The sequence below is a fragment of the Syzygium oleosum genome, unplaced genomic scaffold (assembly GCF_021117445.2).
Source record: "Syzygium oleosum isolate NSW1041296 unplaced genomic scaffold, Sole_v2.1 Sole_v2.06, whole genome shotgun sequence".
Classification (NCBI taxonomy): Eukaryota; Viridiplantae; Streptophyta; class Magnoliopsida; order Myrtales; family Myrtaceae; genus Syzygium; species Syzygium oleosum.
In genome coordinates, this window is record NW_026607490.1 from 877,080 (window position 1) to 898,480 (window position 21,401).

Below are 21,401 nucleotides of genomic sequence, written 5' to 3' on the forward strand. Positions count from 1 at the left end.
GTCAACTGCTCTAATAGTTTAAACTGTTAGATGAAGGGGTGATTTAATATGTAAATATTCTAACAAAAGGGACCAGCAAAAGCAACTCTCTTGAGGCTAGTGCTGCTTCAAAAGAAAAAGGGATTTCTCAAAACTAGGGTTGCAGAAAATGTAATTTGCCAACCATGCCAGCTCGTCTTTGCGTATCGAAAACGTCCCGCAAGTCATAATCAAATTACACATCGACTTTTTCTTTGAGACGAATTATCGAGTTATTAATCATAAAAAAAGAAGAAGGAAAAAGACAGCCCCCGGCCGTCTACGTGGATCTATCCGACGCAACGAGCTCCCTCTTTCCTGTTCTCCACTTCACTCTTTGATGCCCAGACATCCACTGTCAGTGCACGAGTCCCTTAAAAGTCAAAATATTAACAAGACCAAAATCATAAGATGGTCCACATCTTAAATTCTTGTTACAAGATCTCGAATTACAAAACTTACCAAAGAGACTTATCAATTAGATTTTCCATAAATAAATAAAAAAGGTTCTCTGTTAGTCTAATTGTATAATAGACTATCAAGACGATGATGATATGATAGAAAACGTAGTAAGTTAATGGATCTTTTAAATTGGGACCTCTTTGTTATCGTGACGTGGGCTTTTCAAAATTAGCATGTAACGTCATGGTCAAATTGATAGGAACTTAGCTTAGTGATTGCAAAGACCAAAATTTGATAGGGTTGGATTACTCAATCAAAAATTAATTTACATAATAATTGGAAAAAATATATTTGGGGAAGTTAATTAAGCCCAATCAAATATACGAAGCGTCGCCACTCTTAGGCCATGTAGCAAGTTGCGAGTTGACATTCAATGGACCGAATCAAATTTAACATATTATTAGTTAGCATGCCAATTGCGTAAACTCAATTTCTCATCACAAAACATCTTTTCTATGATCCACGTATGATAAAAGAGAGGGGGAAGAGGGCGCCAGATAGAGATCCAAGATTTGGCCAGAGAAAGGTACAAGCAAGAGCAACTCTTTTGAGCATAGTGCCGCTTCAAAAAGAGAAGGGCTTTTCAAAGCTAGAGTAGGAGAAATGTGATTTGGCAACCATGCCATCTCGTCTGCCGTATGGAAGACGTCCCGCAGCAAGTCATAATCAAATACACATCGACTTTTTCTTCGAGACGAATTATTTACGCACGGCAGAAAACGTCGATCCATCCGTAGAGAGGCCCCTTGCGAACCCACCGAACTCTCTCACGTTCTCCACCGAACTCTTCCCCGTTCATCTCACCCCTATATAAGGCCACGACCTTCTACACTTTTGAACAATACTTTCAAACCATAACTTCACAGTCTATATTCATTCCAGTTCCCACATTCGCCGAGCAAGGGAGGAAACCATGGACACCGAAGCTTCACCGTAACAGCCTCCTCCCTTTCTCCTGCTCTGATTTCGCTTTGTTTTGTTCGTTTTTCTTTATGTACTTTTTGTTGTTTTGGAAAGGTTCGAGACGAGCAAGATGTTGGGGACTTTCCTGGCGTCGATGCCGCTGCTGGAGGAGGCGTGGAGGCTGTGCAGCACCGCGAACGCGATGGGGCCTGGGGCCTTCGTGGTGGAGCAAGTCGGGGGCGTGGGGTACGTGGCGTTCTCGGGCATCCAAGAGATGCCGGTGCTCGGTTTGGATCCGAGCTACGGTATGCTGGCGCCGCTGGATGCGGCTGACCACGGGCTGTTCGCACCATTGACATGCCGTTCCGACGGGGAAGAGCCGGTCATCGTCCACTCCGGAGTTCTTCGCCTCTTCCGTGATTTTCATTCGCGCCCTGATTTTCAGAGCCAGGTTAGCCGTTTCCCGATATTAGCGTTATACACTGTTCTTGAAAAGTTGCTTCCATTAAAGTTGCCGGGGGTGCTTTAAAACTTTCGCAAGGCTGATGACGATTAAGGCATGGACTGGCCGAAGTGGGCTGGCCAAGCTCAAGAAAAGAAGTGCTTGCCGTCCTTCGGGCCTGTCCACGTTGATCAAGCATGGGCGTGTCTACCCGGCCCGTTTGGTCCATGATAACCTCTGGGTCCGAATATTTCGAAATACTGTAGACCGATGATTTTGGTTTTGGACCGAACCGTTCATGAGACAGATCTTCTCTGGTCGTGAATGGTGCTCTTCTCATAGATTTTCTAAATACAAAAGCCATACATATAAATACATTCTATACAGGTCTTAAACATATTTGCACACTTATCATCATTTGCTGAACAAGTTAGTGTTGTTTTAACTTGTCAAATAAACAGTTCCGTATAGTTTAGCAATTGCAGTATGACTAATGATTTCCTACCAGATCTATTCGTGTAACTCTTCTGATTTGACATGATTCGGCGTAAGTTGAATTCAAGTGAAGTTTATGAAGCATTGTAATCGAGATTTTTTTTTCAGGAATTGTTTGTCTAGATTTCAGGAAATCTTGAATATGCATGCAGATTGACAGCTTGTTGGAAAACACCAACTCAATAGTGATCACAGGCCATTCCATAGGTGGATCAATTGCCTTCCTCGCAGCTCTTGGGCTCCTCTCCAAGCTCAAATCCATCTTCCCACCCGTCTCTGTCTTATGCATTGGTTTTGGCTCTCCTTTCCTTGGCAACGAGTCGCTTTCCCGAGCCATCCTCAGAGAAAGATGGGGCGGCAGCTTCTACAACATCGTGTCGACGCATGATATTATGCCGAGGTTATCTCTTGACCAATTACTTGTTCAAACTCACCAGTGGCACTACCTATTAAAATTCTGGCACATGTCTATGATGTCACCAAACTCTATGAATTTGGCTAACCTCCAATTAACTGAAGAAGACAAAGCCTGGCTATTTTCCTTCGTTGTGGCCGACATGGAGCGCCAGGTGCAGGCAGGGGAAGGCTCAGGAGGGAGGTCGTTTTGGCCGCTTGGGAATTACTTGTTTTTTTCAGATGAGGGCGCGATTTGTTTGGACAACGCAGTATCAATCAACAAGATGATGCATTTGATGCTATGGACAGGTTCTCCAAATTGTATCGTTGAGGAGCACCTTAAATATGGGTGCTATGTTGAGAGACTGACTCATCAGTCTTTGAAGAGAAGCTTCATGGAAGGAGATCTCTCTGAATCAAGCTATGAAGCAAGTCTTTCATTGGCTTTGAACTCCTCGGAAACTTATCGACAGGTAGGAACACGGCACCTAAAATCATCGAGTGATTGCGTTCTGTAAATGTATCGATTTATGTTTTATTCTTGGGTACAATTCCTCGAGTTTAAAAGTTCTTTGATCCCCTACTTTGCAGGTATTGATTGCACCGATGGCAAAAGATTGCTTGAAGATGACGAGGCGAATGGGGCGCACGCCGAACCTAAACGCCGCCGACTTAGCCATTAGGCTATCCAAAATCACTCCTTATAGGGTGGAGATAGAGTGGTACAAAGCTTCTTGCGATGAGTCCAACGAGCAAAGAGGATACTATGATTCTTTCAAGCAGAGGGGGGCCTCAAGGACAGGGTCCCATGTAAACATGAATCGGTACAAGCTTGCGGCCTTTTGGGACAAAGTCATATGCATGATGGACGGGAAAGAGCTCCCACACGATTTGCTCAGAAGCTCCAAATGGGTAAACGCGGCACAGTCCTACATGCTTCTTGTGGAGCCATTGGATATCGCGGATTATTATCGGTCGGGGATGCGCCTTAAGAAAGGCCATTACATAAGCAAGGGAAGAGAGAGGAGATACAAAATTTTCGATCAGTGGTGGACTGAGAAAGTTGTTACCGAGAAACTGAGCAATAGGAGGACCAGGTATGCAGGCTTGACCCAAGACGCTTGCTTTTGGGCAAGGGTGGAGGAAGCAAAGGAGTGGCTGGACAACATTAGGAGTCGGAGTGACCCTAGACACCTGGCTTTTCTTTGGGATAGACTCGATAAGTTTGAAACTTATGCAGTCAAGTTGGTTGAAGGAAAAGAGGTGTCTGCTGATGTAGTGGCTAAGAATTCAAGCTTTAATCTGTGGTTAGGAGAATGGAGAGCATCGAAATCACAGATTTATTCCCTCATCAGCATCGATTGTACATCAAAAGGGATAGAGGAATGTACAATTGACATGGGATCGAGCTCCCCCGCGGGCCGACAAGGGGCCGTCCCCTTCGGATCTGGAAGCTTGGCCTCCATGGCCATGGAGGAGCCACCGTCTCGAGATCTAGAGGATCGACACCCCCATGGCCACAGGACTGGTGGCGAGGCTGAGATCTCGGTAAACATATGTTGCGATCTAATGTGAAGCCAACAAATGGGACTTGTGGGAGACAGAAAATTTAGATCTGAGATAGAGGATCAGCACCCTCAAAGTTGCCCAGCCAGCAATAAACTTCTCATTTCTCAGTTTGTGTCAGAATTAGTTCCATAGCTTCCCTTTTCCAACAAGGATTTAATTTGGATCCCGCATATGTTTCTTTGACTTTGTACACCACTCGACTGGGGATTAATTCGTCAATCTAGTGTTATCTTACAATAGAGCAAGATTTCCTGTGGTGCCGGGGACTGAGGTGGGTTATAAGTATGTCAAGCCCTGGCAGACAATAATCTTTTATGTGCGGATTATCATGCTGACGAAAAAACTTGATATGATGCACCGGGGATGATATTCTGCAGTTACATCACCTCTCAAGCTTTCTCACCGATCGACCAAAGATGCATGAGGGACTGCTGAGTGTAGTGAAGACAGGAAATCTAGTTCTGCGCTTTGAACAAATTTGAGCTTTCATGCTTTTTTGGAATGTTAACTAAGTGGTTATGTCTTGCACTGGTACGAATGCTCATGACATATGCCTGAGGCAGAACACGATAGAATTTTTTTCAAATCATTCTAGGGGCAACCAATTGACTATAGCGAAACATCGGATACAAGAGCATTAGACCATACCTTTCCGTTCTGTGCATCGATGTTCCTAACTGGTCCCTTAAACCATCTCCGGGCGTCAAAAACCCACCAAAACATTATCATACCTAAACACACAACCTAAGCAACCGGTGCATAGTTGAATGTGCCCCAAGTAATGGGATACAGAGTCGGCAGAAGAAACACTGAGCAGGTATAACACATCCACAGAAATGCTATCAAACAGATCGGTCTACTTGCCTTGCCCAAGTAAAACGGCCCGGGCTTGAAATTCTTCTCTTCCATGACCATCCTCACGAGTCACGAATATCGGGACTGCATATCCTCCGATCCATCCTATCGTGCACATGGAAGTTATGGCAGTGAAGACTACATTCAATTTCAATATTGGAATTCCAAGTAGAATGCAGATGGCCGCGCAGAGCCACACTGCTTTAGATGGGTCTTTGTGCTTCGGATGCACTTTTCGCCATATCAATGAAAATGTGATGCACTTGTCTCTTGACAACACATATACCTGAAGAGAGCCGTGGTGAACAGGTTATGTATCGATAGACAGAGTACCCGAAACTTTTCGGATGGTGAAGCATAACAAAGGAAAAGAGGAATAGATACCGACCATTCTTGCTGCAATGGTAGTGATGGAAAGCCCACCAAAAAAGAATGAACCCCGTATAATGAATAGCAAGAAGATTGCACTACTAGCACTGTGATACCTCCCGTGGAATGCACCATAGAGTATTTGAGCTGGAACGAACACACCCGCCGTCTCATTGGTAGGATCATATAGATAGTCAAAGTCCTGAAAGTATCAGCATGCACAACATAGCATAATACAGCAAAAACAGTTTCAAAAGCAACTCAAAGGATAGATGTAATAACAATTAACAATGTTTAGAAGAGGGAAAAAAAAAAGGCATATGTGCGTTCTTCAGCCTGCTCTTTGTACAAATTTAGACATACCACGTTACTGACTTCAATATTGGCAAACGGTAGTGGAATGGAGTTCCATGGTGATGTGAGATGTGGCTTTACAACAAAAAGTCTAATCAATTCCTGATTTTAAGTTGGAGTAACTTAGAAACCCACGAGAGGTAAAATTGTGTGTTCTGTCTTCTGAAGCTGCAAATTTTTTCCTCATTCAACTTGCTACTTCATTACTTCTAATAAAGAAATATTTTCACTTAATAAGTAGATATGAAGAGTTTCTTATCTGAATGCTAAAAGTAAGAGCCAATATATAGGCCCATCCAAACACTGAAATGATCCCTATACTGGCAAGAATCGCAATGGGAGCGTTCTTGTCAGCGCCTTTAGTTTCTTCAGTTAGATGCGCAGCTATATCATACCCGTAAAGTGCATACTGACTGAAAAGAAAAGCTAGAATTACCGCATAACGTTTGCTCGATATAGCAGTTGTCTCGGCCATTTCGAAATGGCCAAACACAAAAGATGCAGACTGTGTAGTCAGTGCTACGAGCAGAAGCATTATAACTATGACAATTCCACCAATCAACTAAAGGAAAAGGAAATGCAGCTTTGATTAGTAATTGAAACAATCTCATAGGTCACTTATTTTGGTCCACACAGACTATTGATACATTAAGTTTCTGATAGTAATAGAAAGTCCAACTCAAAAACTTAAGTTGTTAGATGAAGGCGTGAATTAATATTTAATTACTCTAACACTCCCCCTCACGCATAGACTGGACTTTGGCCTAAGCCTAGACGAGGAAATATATAATTGGGGAGGCAAATAGGGGCCTGGAAAGATTTGAACTCAAAACCTCCTGCTCTGATACTATGATAGAAATTCCAACCCAAAAGCTTAAGTTATTAGATGAAGGCGTGGTTTAATATTTAATTGCTCTACAGATAAAAAATGCTCGAGTTTTTTAATATACCTGCCACCACATAGAGATTATTTCGATGAAGGCAATTACTTCAAGGGCGAATGTGTTGAGGACTGCCCATATGAAAGTCAGACCCATGTACACGCATAAGAACAGCCACTTTGGCGCAAGGTAGCCACCATCTTTGTTTGTGCCAGTGCACAATAATATGATGCTCTGAAGGGTTTGTGATCCTGCATATGCCTTCTGAAACCACTCATGGGATCAATTCACTCACCAAGCTTTGATAGATACTTCGAAGAAGTAATGCAACATGAAACAGAACAAGAAGCAAACAGAATACGGAATCTACCTGAGTACCAATGCCAGCAACGAGGCCTATGGCTTCAAACAAAGCGCAGCACCATGAAGCAAATGGACCCCACGTGGGGCCGGCGAGATGGGCAACCCAAAAATAAAGGGAACCGGTCATCTGTTAAAAGTTCACGAAGATAAGATCATTAAATATCTCAGAAAATCATGAACTTCTTTTTTTGAAAGAAACCATCCAAATAGCATAAGTAAAACCAATATCAAGGAAAATGAAGCATTTAGTACTTTGGAGGACTTTGTTCCCAACTTCCTTTAAATTCTGTTGGAAAACGGACCAGCAACTAAGTTTCGACAAAATGGTTTTACATGCACCACCTTCCCTTCTATAAAATGTTCTTGTTAGTCTTCTTGGGTCAGTGTTCTTTAGTCTTCTTGGGTCAGTTCTGCTATCGTCTCTTGAAACAGAAGAACAAAGAATTTCCATAAGGTTCAAATTTGCCAAACATTTCAGCTAAGGAAAGAGCTTTGCAGTTCGCAATTTCACCAGCATAACTTCCTGTATCCTTTCTGTTTGTTTTTCAAATTCATGTAAGATGTTATGACTAGAGGAGACCATTTTAGACCCAAAACAGATTCCTTCTTTTACACGAGATAAATCATTATGTTCAGATAAACAATCTTTTTTGTTAAGAGTAATGACACCACCTGCATAACTTTCAAACAAGTTCGTAAGTGTCAAAAGGTACTAAATGCACAATCAAACTATCCTAAGTTAACACCAAACACTTCAAAGATAATACTAGATTGACAAACAAACAAGACAAAAAATGAAAAGGAGAACAAGTGTCAAGGAACAAACCGGGATAGAAGAGCAGATTTCAGCCATTGCGATCCTGACAAACCAAGTGAGGAAAGAAACCACAACCCATCCCCAACCAAGCTTGCAGGTCCGGCATACAAAAGGCTTGATCCATACAGAGGAGTGATCCCAGTGAAGAGTGTCATCGTCGAAAATGATATTGCAATAGTCTTGAATAGAGTCTGCCACCAAAAAATATATAAAAACAAAATATATATATATGAGAGAAAGCAATTTTTTATACAATTGAAGCGTGGAAAAAGAGAGGGGAAATATGCTAAAACTTGAAGTTACCATCTCTCTTCTGAGCTCTTGCTTGTAGCCCAGTTCATTCAACTGCTTCTCTCCAGTGTCCATTTCTACGAATTGGTTCTTGCCCTCTGCCGCTTCATTGTTAAGCCCCACGTTGGATCAAAAGATTTATCACCTTGTTCTTGTATTCAAGATGTTCTTCAAATTGTCATAAACCAAATTTGCATAGAGACCAAGAGCAGAGAGAGAGAGAGAGAGAGGGGGGGAAGCATTGACTCATGCAGATTCTCCAGAATATATAGACATGGACCATCATGGTTTAGTGATGTATTTACCAACATGTACAATTCCAAAATCGAAATTAAAGAAAAGGGTGGTGTTATAATATATTTAATCTCTTTCCAATGTTTTGACTTGCGGCCAGTTGGTTGCATCAAATCTAAGACTGAGTATAAGAAGTCAAACTAATTCAAGCTCACATTATTCAACCGAAAAGAAATATCCAAGCTTTTACAATTGAAGATTGTTATACATACATGCTGTCTGTGTATGTAAAGCTGGAGGTTGATTGGAAACAGAGCCAATGTGAAGAGCTTTATTATAAGCATGCTTGCATGCTTTTCTTTTTATTTTCCCTTTCTGGTTTGAAATAGTCTAGTTCAGATTGGATGCACGAAGCCGAGTTGTTCTTGACCGTCAAATCAAGTCGAATTCAGCTACGTTCTATTTTCTACGTTCACACTTCACATCTAAACATGCAGAACAAAACACAATGAAGCGAAAGCTAATGAACTCAGATAAAAAGTTATGGATGCACGAAGCCAAGTTGTTTTAGGTGGAATTATTCTTTACAATAATGAAAATAAAAAGTGGCAATTCTCGTTTCTCCCTTTCCCTTTCGGTGGTTTAGAGGAAAACTCTTATGTCTCCAAGCAAATTGGACAAAACTACGACGGGAAGTCGCTTTTGTATAGAAGATAAATCTCAAAGCACCCCCTTAGAAGATTCACAAAGGGACATTGCCTTGGTTCGTTTTAATTCTTTAGGGGAAAAAAAAAGTACCCAAGATGCCTCCATAATTCATGCTTGAATCAGCATTTATCCGGGTCCGAGTGCATCGGCTTCTTTTCCAGGAATTACAGTTTCTCTTGAACCCGAAACTCAAATATTGTCAGGAGCCCCCGAGAATGAGCGAACTTGGGAAGATGAAACTAAATGAGCGTTGCCAGGCAGATAATTGAGAATGAGCACAGCAAGAACGCCATACTAGGTGTGGTAAAAAGCATTGCCTAATTAGTGATTACTAATCATCGATAGGAGAACACTTACATTTTTTATACAAATGGTTAATAAACAATAGAATTCGCTTCTCATAATATGTTATAACTTACCCTTTTCATTTGAAAAGTTTCGAAACAAAATATGAGAAGTACCTCGCTTCTCTAACAAATTAATGACGTTAACACAATAAAGAATCTGAGAAATCTCACGTAAGAAATTCTTGTAGGTATGTAGAAAAGCAAGAATGATATAATGCCGCACAGAGGCTGTTTACAAAAAGTAGCTCACCTTTTACTTCGCCTAAGAATGTAAAGAATGATACCGTTTGCTTCCTGGAACGCATTGCCAGAGTCATGGAACAGGTGAGCTTTGCCACCTGAAACACAAGTTTAACTTGCAAGATAAGGTACTCAAAGGATATGTTGTTTACTCCTCTCCACAAGACAAAAATGCCCAAAAAAGAATCTTGAAATGCCCTCACTGATGCTGAGATTGAAACGACGAAGTTTCGCGGTCAAGTAGCATTTTAAGTTGCACGGAAAAGGTGCCGGATGATTGTAGTAAGTACCGTATGTTGCACAGCGCGTAGATGCACAAGGAATGACACAGAAGAATGTGATTGTATGCATGTTTTTAAGCTAACATATTACAAATTCTGCAATAGTTTTTTGGATCAAAGAGGTCATGAGTTCAATCTTTCTGCCACAGTCCAAGCACAAACCATCTAGAGTTTTCTCGTTCCGTTAGATCGACACCTATTCAACCAAATCAATTCAGTAGTGCATTACCTTAGGCGTCAGTGACCGTGTTCGGAGCCACATAGAGGAAATAGTCATGTCGTGATGGACTGACATGTTCATGTGCCCGGAACAGCATCAAAAGAATGGAGAACTTCCTCCAACATCATCCTTCTTAGAGGTCACAAACGCAGCCGAAAAGATCCGTTTCATCTCTCCCCTGGTGCTGTCCTCTTTGTACTCAAACTCGTAAACTTGCAAGCCTCCCTGGCCCGATCTCTCCGCCACTCCAATCACTTCAGCGTCTTTCGTACTTTCCTGTTTGGAAAAAAATGGTTTTGAGCAAATGGAAGCTTCAAGCCAAAGCCAAAACTATCAACATATCACTTATAGGTTTACAGACAGAGCCCAAAGACCTGAATCAAGCCAATTTTGACTAATTAAATCATCATCTTAAAATATGATAGAGGAATGAAAGTCATGTGAAAAAACACGGTTGACTACACCAACACGTCTGATAATAGAACACTGAATGCAGCTGAACCAAAGTTTTGGTTCAGTTTTCCTCTTAAATTATTTGGGTTTTAGATCTGGTCAAATATTGCAATTAACGGATCATGTCGGGTCAATAGTTGGGGTAATATGCAGCTAAATTGAACTGTGACTGTGAGCAACCACGCCTCATAAGGCAGTCAATATTGAAGAGGAGCATCTATCATTCGCCATTATCTCTACAGCCCAGAATTATCTCTCTCTCGCTCATCATGTCGATCATCTCTTATGCACTGTATAGACCATTGAGTTCGAATTATTTACTCACAAACGAGTTCATCCATCTTGATTTAGATATGAAGCTGACATTTCCAGCCTTCTGAGTAAGAAATTCATACTGTCGCCATGTATACGATAGAATAATTATTTAGGAAACATAAAAAATCTACTGCAGAAAGATACTTCACTTTAATGTTTCCTCTTAATGAGACAGCTCCAAGCATAATATCTACACAAATCTTCTCAGCAATTCTACCAAGAACCAAATTATCTACCACAATAGTCCATCACCTGAAAACATAAGAGGCTTCGGACGCCGTACTTTTAAGACATACCCCATTTAGAACGAAGCAAGCAATTAAACAAAAGCACCTACCTTTGCGCCTTTCGGCTTGTATGAGCTTTGTCCGCAACAAACTGAGGACTCCCAAATTCGCCAAGGCTTGCAAGACGAACTGGACTCACCACCACTCCCACATTGTTGCCCAGCTTGTTTGGCAACTCAAACAGCACAGCCGCTCCTGCTTTATCCACCTCCAATCCCAACAAAAGAGCAACCTCAATTTTACTCGAACAATACTTGGACAGTCACAGCACTTTTGCAAGTCTGATATTCTTAATACATTGTGCATTGTACATATAAACGCGTACCTCAATCCAAGAAGAAGGCTTGAGGGGAGTGAAGGCCTCCTTGGAATCTGAGTACCTCCCCAGCTCCATTTCTTGAGGGAACGTCGCCACCGACGCGCTCGAGCCACACCCATTTAACGAGATTGCAAGAATCGACAGGCTCGCCTCCCTCTTGCTCAGACGAAGTGATGGCAAGAACGTGTCGTCGTCATGAGTCATGGGAAGAGACTGAAACTTGGGTACGAGGACTGTGATTCTGAGTTGGCAGGCGAGGTTTGGTGATCGCAAAATGAGAAACTGGATATTTTACTGGTTTTTTTTGTCGCGAATTTTCTCGAACTTTTCATTTCTCCATTGTTTATTTATTTATTTATTGACTTTCTAGAGGAAAGAAATATAATCATCTTCATCATTAGCTCTTGTGGTACTTTGGTTGTGAGCTTCATGTGAAAAAATAGACCATATCTTTCATGCAGAATTACGGCTGGCCTTCACTTTGAAAGGTCTCGTGTAAAGTCGCGAATTAACTTGGATTAAAAATATATTGACCACGCCCGTCGATGCAACTCGATCTTTCCAAATAAAAAAAGAAGGAAAAAGATAGCCCCCGGCAGTCCACGTGGATCTATCCGAAGAGAGCCTCCCCCCGGCCGACGCAACGACCTCCCTCTTTCCCGTTCTCCACTTTGCTCTTCAATGCCCTGACATCGACTGTCAGTGCACGAGTCCCTTAAAAGTCAAAATATTAACAAGACAAAAATCATAAAATGGTCCGCATCTTAAATTCTTGTTACAAGATCTCGAATTACAAAACTTACCAGAGAGACTTATCAATTAGATTTTCCATAAATAAATAAAAAAAAAAGGTTCTCTGTTAGTCTAATTGTATAATAGACTATCAAGACGATGATGATACGATAGAAAACGTGGTAAGTTAATGGATCTTTCAAATTGGGACCTCTTTGTTATCGTGACGTGGGCTTTTCAAAATTAGCATGTAGCATCATGGTCAAATTGATAGGAACTTAGCTTAGTGATTGCAAAGACCAAAATTTAATAGGGTCGGAATACTCAATCAAAGATTAATTTACATAATAATTGGAAAAAATATACTTGGGGAAGTCAATTAAGCCCAATCAAATATACGAAGCGTCGCCACTCTTAGGTGATGTAGCAAGTTGCGAGTCGACATTCGATGTAACGAATCGAATTTAACACATTATTAGTTAGCACGCCAATTGTGTAAACTCAATTTCTCATTACAAGACTTCTTTTCTATGATCCACGCATGATAAAAGAGAGGGGGAAGAGGGCGCCAGATGGAGATCCAAGATTTGGCCAGAGAAAGGTACAAGCAAAAGTAACTCTCTTGAGCATAGCGCCGCTTCAAAAAGAGAAGGGATTTTCAAAGCCAGGGTTGGAGTAATGTAGTTTGGCAACCATGCCAGCTCGTCTGCCGTATGGAAGACGTCCCGAGACAAATTATTTACGCACAGCAGAAAACGTCGATCCATCCAAAGAGAGCCCGCTTTCAGACAAACCGAACTCTCTCACATTCTCCATCTCTGGAGAAAATATTGTGTATCCGTGTGATTCCACGGTGTGCGCACGCACGTGCTCTCACATTCTCCATCTCTGGAGAAAATATTGTGTGTGCGCACGTACCGTGGAATCACACGGATACACAATATTTTCTCCTTATATAAGGCCATTACCTTTTACTTTCGAACAATACTTTCAAGCCATAACTTCACAGTCTATATTCATTCCAGTTCCCACTCGACGAGCAAAACAGGAAACAATGGACACCGAAGCTTCACCGTAACAGCCTCTTCCCTTTCTCCTTCTCTATTTTCGCTTTGTTTTATCCTTCGTTTTTTTCACGTACCTTTTGTCGTTTTGGAAAGGTTCGAGACGAGCGAGATGTTGGGGACTTTCCTGGCATCGATGCCGCTGCTGGAGGAGGCGTGGAGGCTGTGCAGCACCGCGAACGTGATGGGGCCTGGGGCCTTCGTGGTGGAGCAAGTCGGGGGCGTGGGTTACGTGGCGTTCTCGGGCATCCAAGAGATGCCAGTGTTCGGTTTGGTTCCGAGCTACGGTATGCTGGCGCCCCTGGATGCGGCTGACCACGGGCTGTTCGCGCCATTGACATGCCGTTACGACGGGGAAGAGCCTGTCATGGTCCACTCCGGAGTGCTTCGCCTCTTCCGTGATTTTCATTCGCGCCCTGATTTTCAGAGCCAGGTTAGCTGTTTGCTTATATTGGCGCTACACAGTGTTCTTGAAAAGTTGCTTCCATTACTTTAAAACTTTCGCAAGGCTGATGACGATTAAGGCATGGACTGGCCGAATTGGGCTGGCCAAGCTCAAGAAAAGAAGTGCTTGCTGTCCTTCGGGCCTGTCCACGTTGATCAAGCATGGGCGTGTCTACCCGGCCCGTTTGGTCCATGATAACCTCTGGGTCCGAATATTTCGAAATACTGCAGACCGATGATTTTGGTTTTGGACCAAACCGTTCATGAGACAGATCTTCTCTGGTCGTGAATGGTACCCTTCTCATAAATTTTCTAAATACAAAAGCCATACATATAAATACATTCTATACAGGTCTTAAACATATTTGCACACTTATCATCATTTGCTGAACAAGTTAGTGTTGTTTTAACTTGTCAAATAAACAGTTCCGTATAGTTTAGCAATTGGAGTATGACCAATGATTTCCTACCAGATCTATTCGTGTCATAATCCGATGTAAGTTGATTTTTCAGCGAAGCTTTTGAAGCGTTTTGTAATCGAGCTTTTTTCAGGAAGCTTTTAACTAGATTTCAGGAATTCTTGAATATGTATGCAGATTGATAACTTGTTGGCTAAAACCAAGTCAATAGTGATCACAGGCCACTCCATAGGAGGATCGATTGCCTTCCTCGCAGCTCTTCGGCTCCTCTCCCACCTCAAATTCATCTTCCCACCCCTGTCGGTCTTATGCATTGGTTTCGGCTCTCCTTTCCTCGGCAACGAGTCGCTTTCCCGAGCCATCCTTTGTGAAAGATGGGGCGGCAGCTTCTGCAACATCGTGTCGACGCACGATATAATGCCAAGGTTATCTCTTGACCAATCACTTGTTTCGACTCCCCAGTGGCAAGTCCTCGTAAGATTTTGGTACACGTCTTATGATGTCTATGAATTTGGCTAACCTCCAATTAACTGAAGAAGACAAAGCCCCGTTATTTTCCACTGTTGTGGCCGACATGGAGCGCCTGGCGCAAGCAGGGGAAGGCGAGGGAGGGACGTCGTTTTGGCCGTTCGGGAATTACTTATTTTGTTCAGATGAGGGCGCCATTTGTTTGGACAATGCTGTATCGATCAACAAAATGATGCATTTGATGCTACGGACAGGTTCTCCAAATTGTGTCATTGAGGAGCACCTTAAGTATGGGTGGTATGTTGAAAGACTGACTCATCAGTCTTTGAAGAGAAGCTTCATGGAAGTAGATCTCTCTGAATCAAGCTATGAAGCAAGTCTTTGGTTGGCTTTGAACTCCTCAGGGACTTATCGACAGGGAGGAACACAACACCTAAAATCGTCGAGTGATCGCGTTCTGTAAATGTATCGATCTACGTTTTATTCTTGGGTACAATTCCTCGAGTTTAAAAGTTCTTTGATCCCCTACTTTGCAGGTATTGATTGCACCAATGGCAAAAGATTGCTTGAAGATGACGAGGCGAATGGGGCGCGCTCCGAACCTAAACGCTGCCGACTTAGCCATTAGGCTATCCAAAATCACTCCTTATAGGGTGGAGATAGAGTGGTATAAAGCTTGTTGCGATAAGTCTGAAGAGCAAAGAGGATACTATGATTCATTCAAGCAGAGGGGGGCCTCAAAGAGAGAGTCCAAGATAAACATGAATCGGTACAAGCTTGCGGCCTTTTGGGACAAGGTCATACGCTTGATGGACGGGAAAGAGCTCCCACACGATTTGCACAGAGGGTCCAAATGGGTAAACGCGGCGCAGTCCTACATGCTTCTTGTGGAGCCACTGGACATTGCGGAGTACTATCGGTCGGAGATGCACCTTAAGAAAGGCCACTACATAAGCAATGGAAGAGAGAGGAGGTAAGAAATTTTCGATCAGTGGTGGACTGAGAGAGTAGTTAGCGAGAAACTGGGCAATAGGAGGACCAGGTATGCAAGCTTGACCCAAGACACTTGCTTTTGGGCAAGGGTGGAGGAAGCAAAGGAGTGGCTGGACAAAATCAGGAGTGAGAGTGACCCAAAGAACCTGGCTTTTCTTCGGGATAGACTCGAAGAGTTTGAAGCATATGCAATGAAGCTGATTGAAGCTAAAGAGGTGTCTGCTGATGTTCTGGCTAAGAATTCAAGCTTTAGTTCGTGGTTAGAAGAATGGAGAGCTTTGAAACTGAATCAAACTGGCCTTACTTGACTGGTTCCAAGCTGATTCACATGGAGACCGATTCGCTTCGTGTTAAAATATTTTGGGAACCGATCTTGAAAGGTTCAGTTTCCGGTTCCACGGAGAACCGGTTCAAAATAAAAACTAAAAGTCCCTAATTTTTCATGTCATGTTCAATAAAAATAGGAGATTCAGCTTCTCATCCTCAGTTCTTTCCAATGTGGCTTTTTTAAACAAAGTTCGGAAATCAAAAGCAACTCAAAGGGATACATGTAATAAAGATTTTTGAGAAGAGAGGAAAGTAAATTCATATGAGGATTCTTCAGCCTGCTCTTTGTACAATTTTAGACGTACTATATTACTTACTTCAACATTGGTAAAAGGTAGTGGAATAGAGTTTCGTGATGAGATTGAGATGTGGCTTGACAACAAAAAGTGTACCTCCTGATTTTTTGCCCCCGAACACCGGAAAACGCGGAAAATATTTTCCGGAAAAATATTTTTCCGCAAACGAACACAGCCTTAAAGTCATAATTCTTCGTGACAACGATGATATCAAATAGACAGGACATTTTAATTTATAAATATGATTTTTTTTGTCGGAATTTATAGATATGGTCAATAAGCAATAGTTGTGTATTATATTCGCTTACGGGTTTGGTATTAAAAGGGTTCTATTTTTTGTTTCTACTCATATGATTTCGAAATATTTGAATCATTACATAATGAAGTGAAATTATCGATAAGATTACATAATGCCAAGAAACTGTGGAAATTAGAGGGCAGAATTGTAATTGTACCTTGTATGGCCAAACTCAACTGAGCTGTTTCACGTTCTCCGTCTCCCTCTCTCCTGTTTTTGCTTGCAAGTTCCCTTCCTTACCTCTGAGAATCAACGTGCAATCCACAGGAAGATCCAAGTCTTGTCACGACACGAGCACGCGAATGGAGTAATCTAGGGATAATAAACTTTTACTTTGTTCAATATAATTTATGGACTTTTGATACATGTTAAATGTAGTCCATGAACTATATGAAAATATTCAATGTAGTCCCTGAACTTGAATTAATGGAAGGACTATATTGAACATTTTCATATAATTTAGGGACTACATCAAATATGTACCAAAAGTTCAGAGATGACATTTAATAAATTAAAAGTTCAGGGACCACATTGCACATAGGGCTAAAGTTCAGGGGCCACATTGAACAAATTAAAAGTTCAGGAACCACATTACATATTGGGCTAAAGTTCAGAGATTATTTATGTCATTTTCCCAAAAATCTAATTATGACTTGAATGCGCTCAATAGAGTTACAAGATTGGCCACAAAAAGGTACAAGCAAAAGCAACTCTCTTGAGCATAGTGCTGCTTCAAAAGAAAACGATTTCTAGCCCGTTTGGTTCGGCTTCGAGAGAATGTCCTCGAGAAAATGCAAATACCTTTGGGCTAAAGGTATTTTTCGTACTGCAAGTAATGTTTGGTAAAGTGCATTTTAAAAACACAAAGGACTCCTGCTAGTCTTTTTTTTCAAAAAAAAAAAATTCTAAACTACTTGCCGGTGAAACTAAGCCGTCGGCCGCTCCCGGAGGCCTTCGTTGGCAAAATTAGGGTTTTTGAGGACATTTCCATAATTATGAAACCTGAGCGAGGGCAAAGTTGGAAGAAAAAAAATTATAGTTGCATTCCGAAAATGCAGCTTTTCAAAGAACCTTCGGACCTATCTTGGGCTAAAGGCTTTTAGAGGCTTTTAAAAATGCAATTAGATTTCTCCAAAGTTTTCCAAGAAAACAAACCAAAGGCTATTTGTATTTAGTCGGGAATTTTGGAGCTCCGAAACCCTTTTCAAATGCTGAACCAAAAAGCCATGGAAGCTAGAGCTGCAAAACTGTTGTGTAACAGTGCTAGCTCATCTTCCGGATCGAAAACGTTATGCAAGTCATAATCAAATACCCCACAGCGACTTTTTCGTTCCGACAAATTGTGTACGCACGGCAGAAAACGTCGATCTATCCGAAGAGAGCCCCCATTGCAGCGCACCGAGCTCTTCCACGTTCATCTCACCCCTATAAAAGGCCATCACCTTTTACTTTCGAACAATACTTTCAAGCCGTGACTTCACGGTCTATGTTCATTCCAGTTCCCACTCGACGAGCAAAACAGGAAACAATGGACACCGAAGCTTCACCGTAGCAGCCTCCTCCCTTTCTCCTGCTCTGATTTCGCTTTGTTTTGTTCGTTTTTCTTCACGTACCTTTTGTCGTTTTGGAAAGGTTCGAGACGAGCGAGATGTTGGGGACTTTCCTGGCGTCGACGCCGCTGCTGGAGGAGGCGTGGAGGCTGTGCAGCACCGCGAACCCGATGGGGCCTGGGGCCTTCGTGGTGGAGCAAGTCGGGGGCGTGGGGTACGTGGCGTTCTCGGGCATCCAAGAGATGCCGGTGCTCGGTTTGGATCCGAGCTACGGTATGCTGGCGCCGCTGGATGCGGCTGACCACTGGCTGTTCGCACCATTGACATGCCGTTCCGACGGGGAAGAGCCGGTCATGGTCCACTCCGGAGTTCTTCGCCTCTTCCGCGATTTTCATTCGCGCCCTGATTTTCAGAGCCAGGTTAGCTGTTTGCTGATACTGGCGTTACACAGTGTTCTTGAAAAGTTGCTTCCATTACTTTAAAACTTTCGCAAGGTTGATGACGATTAAAATATTAAATTTTATTTAAGGCATGGACTGGCCGAAGTGGGCTGGCCAAGCTCAAGAAAAGAAGTGATTGCTGTCCTTCGGGCCTGTCCACGTTGATCAAGCATGGGCGTGTCTACCCGGCCCGTTTGGTCCATGATAACCTCTGGGTCCGAATATTTCGAAATACTGTAGATCGATGATTTTGGTTTGGACCGAACCGTTCATGAGACAGATCTTCTCTGGTCATGAATGGTACTCTTCTCATAGATTATCTAAATACAAAAGCCATACATATAAATACATTCTATACACGTATTAAACATATTTGCACACATATCATCATTTGATGAACATGTTAGTGTTGTTTTAACTTGCTTAATAAACAGTTCCGTAGGTTTAGCAACTGCAGCACGACTAATAATTTGTACTGAATCTATTCGTGTAACTCTTCTGATTTGACATGATTCGGCGTAAGTTGAATTCACATGAAGTTTATGAAGCGTTGTAATCGAGATTTTTTTTCAGGAATTGTTTGTCTAGATTTCAGGAAATCTTGAATATGCATTCAGATTGACAGCTTGTTGGAAAACACCAACTCAATAGTGATCACAGGCCATTCCATAGGTGGATCAATTGCCTTCCTCGTAGCTCTTGGGTCCTCTCCAAGCTCAAATCCATCTTCCCACCCGTCTCCGTCTTATGCATTGGTTTTGGCTCTCCTTTCCTCGGCAACGGGTCGCTTTCCCGAGCCATCCTCAGAGAAAGATGGGGCGGCAGCTTCTACAACATCGTGTTGACGCATAATACAATGCCGAGGTTGTCTCTTGACCAATCACTTGTTCAGACTCACCAGTGGCACTTCCTATTAAAATTCTGGCACATGTCTATGATGTCACCGAACTCTATGAATTTAGCTAACCTCCAATTAACTGAAGAAGACAGAGCTTGGTTATTTTCCTTCGTTGTGGCCGACATGGAGCGCTTGGCGCAGGCAGGGGAAGGCTCAGGAGGGAGGTCCTTTTGGCCGCTTGGGAATTACTTGTTTTGTTCAGATGAGGGCGCGATTTGTTTGGACAACGCAGTATCGATCAACAAGATGATGCATTTGATGCTATGGACAGGTTCTCCAAATTGTCTCATTGAGGAGCACCTTAAGTATGGGCAATATGTTGAGAGACTGTCTCATCTGTCTTTGAGGAGAAGCTTCCTGGAAAGAGATCTCTCGGAGTCAAGCTATGAAGCAAGTCTTTCGATGGCTTTGAACTCCTCAGGGACATCTCAACAGGTAGGGACACAACACCTTAGAAAGTCTGAGCGATCGCAATTTGTAAATGTATCAATCTAGGCTTTTTATTCCCGGGTGCAATTCCTCTGAGTTTAAAAGTTCTTTGATCCCCTACTTTGCAGGTATTGATTGCACCGATGGCAAAAGATTGCTTGATGATGGCGAGGCCAATGGGGCGTGCGCCGAACCTAAATGCTGCCAATTTAGCCATTAGACTATCCAAAATCACTCCTTATGGGTTGGAGATAGAGTGGTATAAAGCTTGTTGCGATAAATCCGATGAGCAAAGAGGATACTACGATTCTTTCAAGCAGAGGGGGGCCTCAAAGAGAGAGTCCCATGTAAACATGAACAGGTTCAAGCTCGCGGCCTTTTGGGACGATGTCATATGCATGATGGACAAGAAAGAGCTCCCACACGATTTGCGCAGGCAATCAGAATTGGTAAGCGCTTCACAGTTCTATAAGCTCCTCGTGGAGCCACTGGACATTGCGGAGTACTATCGGACGGGGATGCACCTTAAGAAAGGCCACTACATAAGCAATGGAAGAGAGAGGAGGTACGAAATTTTCAATCAGTGGTGGACTGAGAGAGTTGTCAGCGAGAAACTAGGCAATAGGAGGACCAGGTATGCAAGCTTGACCCAAGACACTTGCTTTTGGGCAAGGGTGGAGGAAGCAAAGGAGTGGCTGGACAAAATCAGGAGTGAGAGTGACCCAAAGAACCTGGCTTTTCTTCGGGATAGACTCGATGAGTTTGAAGCATATGCAATGAAGCTGATTGAAGGAAAAGAGGTGTCAGTTGATGTTCTGGCTAAGAATTCAAGCTTTAGTTCGTGGTTAGAAGAATGGAGAGCATTGAAACTGAATCAAACTGGCCTTAGTCGACTGGTTCCACGCTGGTTCACATGGGGACCAATTCGCTTCCTGGTAAAACATTTTGGGAACTGGTCTTGAAAGGTTCAGTTTCCGGTTCCATGGAGAACCGGTTCAAAAAAAATACTAAAAGTCCTTTAACTTTCATGTCATGTTCAATAAAAATAGGAGATTCAGCTTCTCATCCTCAGATCTTTCCATTGTGGCTTTTTAAACAAAGTACGGAAATCAAAAGCAACTCAAAGGGATACATGTAATAAAGATTTTTAGAAGAGAGGAAAGTAAATGCATATGAGGATTCTTCGGCCTGCACTTTGTACAATTTTAGGCATACTATGTCAGTTGCTTCAACATTGGTAAAAGGTAGTGGAGTAGAGTTTCGTGATGAGATTGAGATGTGGCTTAACAACAAAAAGTGTACCTCCTGATTTTATGTTGGGCAGTAATTGAGTGTTCTGTCCTTTGCAGCTGCAAAATTTTTCGTCATTCGACTTGCTGCTTCTTACTTCCAACAATGAAATATTTCTAATTATAAGAAGACGT

At 42.4% G+C, this 21,401-nt stretch overlaps 1 protein-coding gene and 4 pseudogenes across 1 annotated transcript; 3 read left to right on the plus strand and 2 right to left on the minus strand.

Moving 5' to 3' along the window:
- The first annotated feature begins 1,344 nt into the window (after positions 1 to 1,344).
- On the plus strand, positions 1,345 to 4,524 carry LOC115662853 (lipase-like PAD4). Its single transcript, XM_030584939.2, has 4 exons — positions 1,345 to 1,413; positions 1,498 to 1,834; positions 2,473 to 3,189; positions 3,308 to 4,524. Exons 1-4 carry the CDS (start codon positions 1,394 to 1,396, stop codon positions 4,289 to 4,291), a joined length of 2,058 nt encoding a protein of 685 aa, XP_030440799.1. The 5' UTR covers positions 1,345 to 1,393; the 3' UTR covers positions 4,292 to 4,524.
- Positions 4,525 to 4,894: 370 nt separating this feature from the next.
- Positions 4,895 to 8,364, minus strand: LOC115662852 (amino-acid permease BAT1 homolog; annotated as a pseudogene).
- A 557-nt stretch (positions 8,365 to 8,921) lies between these two features.
- On the minus strand, positions 8,922 to 13,167 carry LOC115661809 (psbP domain-containing protein 2, chloroplastic-like; annotated as a pseudogene).
- Positions 13,168 to 13,316: 149 nt separating this feature from the next.
- On the plus strand, positions 13,317 to 16,399 carry LOC115661807 (lipase-like PAD4; annotated as a pseudogene).
- A 1,774-nt stretch (positions 16,400 to 18,173) lies between these two features.
- On the plus strand, positions 18,174 to 21,166 carry LOC115661805 (lipase-like PAD4; annotated as a pseudogene).
- The last annotated feature ends 235 nt before the right edge of the window (positions 21,167 to 21,401 follow it).

Coding starts and splice junctions, on each gene's coding strand:
- LOC115662853 (XM_030584939.2), top strand. CDS start 1,394: ATGGACACCGAAGCTTCACC. Junction 1,835..2,472: donor GCCCTGATTTTCAGAGCCAG/GTTAGCCGTTTC, acceptor ATATGCATGCAG/ATTGACAGCTTGTTGGAAAA. Junction 3,190..3,307: donor CCTCGGAAACTTATCGACAG/GTAGGAACACGG, acceptor CCTACTTTGCAG/GTATTGATTGCACCGATGGC.